Raw genomic sequence first — 4062 nt, 5'->3', positions numbered from 1 at the left:
CTGAACAACAGCTCAACCTGGAGCTGGGCTGCCGTGAGTCGCCAGCGATGGGGTAGGCTGCAGCCCCTGTGGCAGTGGGTTGCCATGGGCTACCGTATATAGCCAGCAGCCAGCGTGAGCGGCCAGCAGCCGCAGTGAGCGGCCGTCCAGAAGCCAGTGACTAATCTGCCTCGCCCGGGAAGAGCGCAATGATGGTGCCAACTTGGGCCAGGGAAGCAACGTCCTCCACAACTAGACTGAAGAACAAAACAACAGCAACTTGTCTGTTCCCTTCCCCCAATTCCCCAGCACTGTTCCCATCCCCCCAATTCCCCAATAAAAAATCTTTAAAAAAAAAAAGAAAAAAGAATATTTTAAGTGAAAAGAGGTCAAAGTGCAAAAACGCATCTGCAGTACGCTATATATTTTTGTACAAAAGGAGAAAAAAATATACATTGAACAATGTGTGGGGAAAAAATACAAAAAGGACGAACAAAAAACTAGTGAAACGGGTTACCTAGAGAGTAGAGAGGATGAGTGGGAACGTTTATCATAATTACCCAAAATCATTCAGAAAGGGTTAAAACAGCTCAATACACTAAAAATGAGAAGAAAATAACATAAAAAGTCTCATTACATAAAAGAAAATCATTTAAATGAACAGTTTGGATAACGCAGCTAATATTATCAGATATTAGGCACTGTTTTAAGCACTTTACATGATTAACTGAATTAATTCTCACAACACCTGAGGGACACACTACTACTAATTACTTCTACAGGTGTGGGCAGAAGCACAGAAAGGTTAAGCAAATTGTCCAAGGGGAAAAATTTGGATTTAAACTCAATATTAATGCTTTATAAAACAATAAAATGAAATTTTCATCAATATGGAACAATTCATCCGCAAAACATTACTGAATTAGAAAATATTAACATTCTAATATTAATTTTTAAATACTCTACCAAAAATATTGGTTTCCCAAGAAAAATAAAAATGAAGACCACTAACTTACCTGATTACTGAAAGTAAAGGGGTTAGACAAAGACAGATATGACAGCAAAAGCACAAGCAACAAAGGAAAAATAAAAAACTAGACTTCAAATGTAAAACTTCCATGCTTCAAAGGAAACCATCAAAAGAAGTGAAAGACAACCCACTGAACGGGAGAAAATATTTGCAAGTTATATTATCTGATAAAAAAACTTATATGCAGAATATAAAAAACTGTTAAAGCAATTTTTAAAAACCCAAATTGAAAAATGGACAACAGATGTGCATTTTGGAAGTTTTGGAAATTTTTCCAAAAATATACAAAGGGAAAATAAGCACATGAAAATATATTCAACATCATTAGTCACTAGGGAAATGCAAATCAAAACCACAGTGAGATACCACTTCACGCCCACTAAGACAGCTAAAATCAGAACGACAGACAATAACAAGTGTTGGCGAGGATGTAGAGAAACTGGAACCCTCATCTAACACTGATAGGAATATACAGCTGCTTTAGGAAACAAGTCTGGCAAGTCCAAAACAGTTAAAACATCGGGCTGCCACATGACCCAGCAAAGTGACTCCTAGATACCTACCCAAATGAATGAAAAACTCATGTCCAAACAAAACCCATACATGAATGTTAATAAGCAGTATTCATAGTAGCCAAAAGGTGGAAATAATACAAATGTCCATCAGCTGATGAGTGGATAAACAAAATGTGGTATACTCATATACTAGGCAATGAAAAAGAATGAACTGATACATGCTACACATGGATCAGCCTTGAAAACATTAAACTAAGTGGGGGGGGGGGGGGAAAGTCACAAAATCATACTGTATGATTCCATTCATGTGAAATGTCCAGAATAGGCAAATCCAGAGACGGACAGTGGATTAGTGGTTGCCAGGGGCTGGATGGAATGGGAATGAGAAGTGACTAAAAATAGGTATAAGGTTTCTTTTTAGAGGTGATGAAAGTATTTTGAAATAGTGGTGATAATGAACTAATTCTGTTAATACACTAAAACCACTGAAGTACACTTGTGTAGCAAGTGAGTACCTCTATGAAGCTGTTCAAAATTTTTGTTAGAATTCAAACGTGAAATTTCATTTTAACCTCTATAGAACACTTTATTTTCACATAATTTTAGGATAGATTCAAAGTAAGACAAGACAAATTTTTTAAGATTATTTTATATATTTTAAAGTTATAAAACTCACATGTCTTATAGAGCTTGAAGATTCATTTCCAGAAGATAACTCAATCCGTCCAAGATTCCTTCTACCATAAAATGGATATTTACGCCTACATGTCCTCTGCCTAGACTGTGACATCAAAACCACTGAATCAGACTGCAACATAAAGGAACATGTAGATAAAAATTAACACCTAAATAAGTACAATCTTCAACAAAAAGGGTATTCTATCAAATTCCCAAGAAGATTTAAGGTAAAAAAATAATACATAATAATAGTTGAAAAGTAAAAGAAAATATTCTTTAATGAATAATAATTTTGCTGTATGCTGTTAAATCAACCTTGGTATTTTAACTTTTAAGATACTTAGAAGACATGGCTAAATTAGGCACATATTAGATCAGAATTTTCCCAAAAAATCGTTCATTGGTATGCCATGAATAACAATAACCCAAAAAGGGTGTCACTTAAAAAAATATATATCTTAGAAGTGAAAATATTATGATGCAGTAACCAACCCTAAGAAATGTATCACTATATGTGTACCCACAGGTATAGAGAAATACCTGAAATAATCTTCAAATACTAACCTTAGTTATTTCCAGGTTTTAAATTTTTGGATGATTTGTCAGCACTTTTCAATTCTGCTTAAATTTTTAAAATATTATTCTTCTCAAAACAATTAAAATAATCTTTAAGAATCAGCCAAATAAAATAGCTACATTGATTTTTTTTTTTAAGGGAAGGGCATACTACATTTCTCAAACACCAAAGTCACAAGTGGAATCACACAAGTGGAATGCACATAGTCCTTGAATTAATATACAAATAAACTTGCACATTAGTGCCTTCTGTTTGATAATCAATGGTGTGTATTATCATTTCAACCTATCACTGGCTGATTTTAAAATGAATTACGCTTTTCTTTTGTCTGTACCAATTCTTGTTCAAGCAAAAATTCATTAATGAGTTTCATGACTGGTAATGTATAAACACAGGTGGATCAAAACTACCACTGAGGGCCGGCCAAGTGGCTCAGTTGGTTAAGAGCTCAAGCTCTTAGCAACAGGGTCACCCAGTTTGATTCCCACATGGGCCAGTGAGCTACACCGAGCTGAGCTGCCGCTGAGCTGCCAACAGGTGGCAGGATGTCTCAGCTGGTGAGATACCTGTTTGATGATGGGCTATGCCTGCCTGCAACTAAGACTGAACTTGGCACCTTGAGCTGAGCTGCCACCCAGATAGCTCAGTGGATAGAACATGCACTCTTAACAACCAGGCTGCTGGTCCGACTCCCGCATGGGATGGTGGCTATGACCACCCGCAACTAAGATTGAACACAGCACCTTGAGCTTAGAGGCCATGAGCTGTCGACGGGCAGCCAGATGGTGACTGGTGCCCTCCACAACTAAGACTGAAGAACAACTTGTCTGTTCCCCTTCCCCAATTCCCCAACACTGTTCCCTTCCAATTAAAAAAAAAAAAAAAAGCAGTGCAAAAAAAAATTTTTTTCAACAGATATTCAGATAGACTCCATTTTTTCTTTTCAGTACTTGACATAATGATGAGTTCAATCACTTTTAAATTAAATAGTACGATAAAAACTATTTTTATTTAATTCTCAAAGCCCAAGTTATACACAAAAGCACCAAACATCAAGCTTAAACAAGTTAGTTGATGGCAGCCAGACACGCACAGGCCATCTCTTACGGTAATTTCAAGACCAAGTGATCAATTCTGATAAAATCCTGCCAACACACAACCATTTTTCACTAGTCTTGTAGCATTGATCTTACATACATTTTGTGTATTCTCTGTGACCTCAATGTTAATGCTGTTCACTTGATACTCAAGTAAATTCAAAAATAAAAATACTAAGGAATAAA

At 36.2% G+C, this 4062-nt stretch overlaps 1 protein-coding gene across 1 annotated transcript in view; it reads right to left on the bottom strand.

Annotated features, from left to right (window-relative positions):
• The window catches only part of BRWD1 (bromodomain and WD repeat domain containing 1), a 97826-nt gene that overhangs the window by 55069 nt on the left and 38695 nt on the right, over positions 1-4062 (bottom strand). Inside the window, exon 18 of the mRNA XM_019655761.1 lies at positions 2201-2332. Coding sequence (XP_019511306.1) covers positions 2201-2332 — 132 coding nt within the window. The remainder of the gene's footprint in view (positions 1-2200; positions 2333-4062) is intronic.

This window comes from Hipposideros armiger, unplaced genomic scaffold (genome assembly GCF_001890085.2).
Source record: "Hipposideros armiger isolate ML-2016 unplaced genomic scaffold, ASM189008v1 scaffold_246, whole genome shotgun sequence".
NCBI classification, from domain to species: domain Eukaryota; kingdom Metazoa; phylum Chordata; class Mammalia; order Chiroptera; family Hipposideridae; genus Hipposideros; species Hipposideros armiger.
The sequence above is the reverse complement of the archived record's forward strand: the minus strand, read 5'-3'. Positions and strand labels throughout refer to the sequence as shown.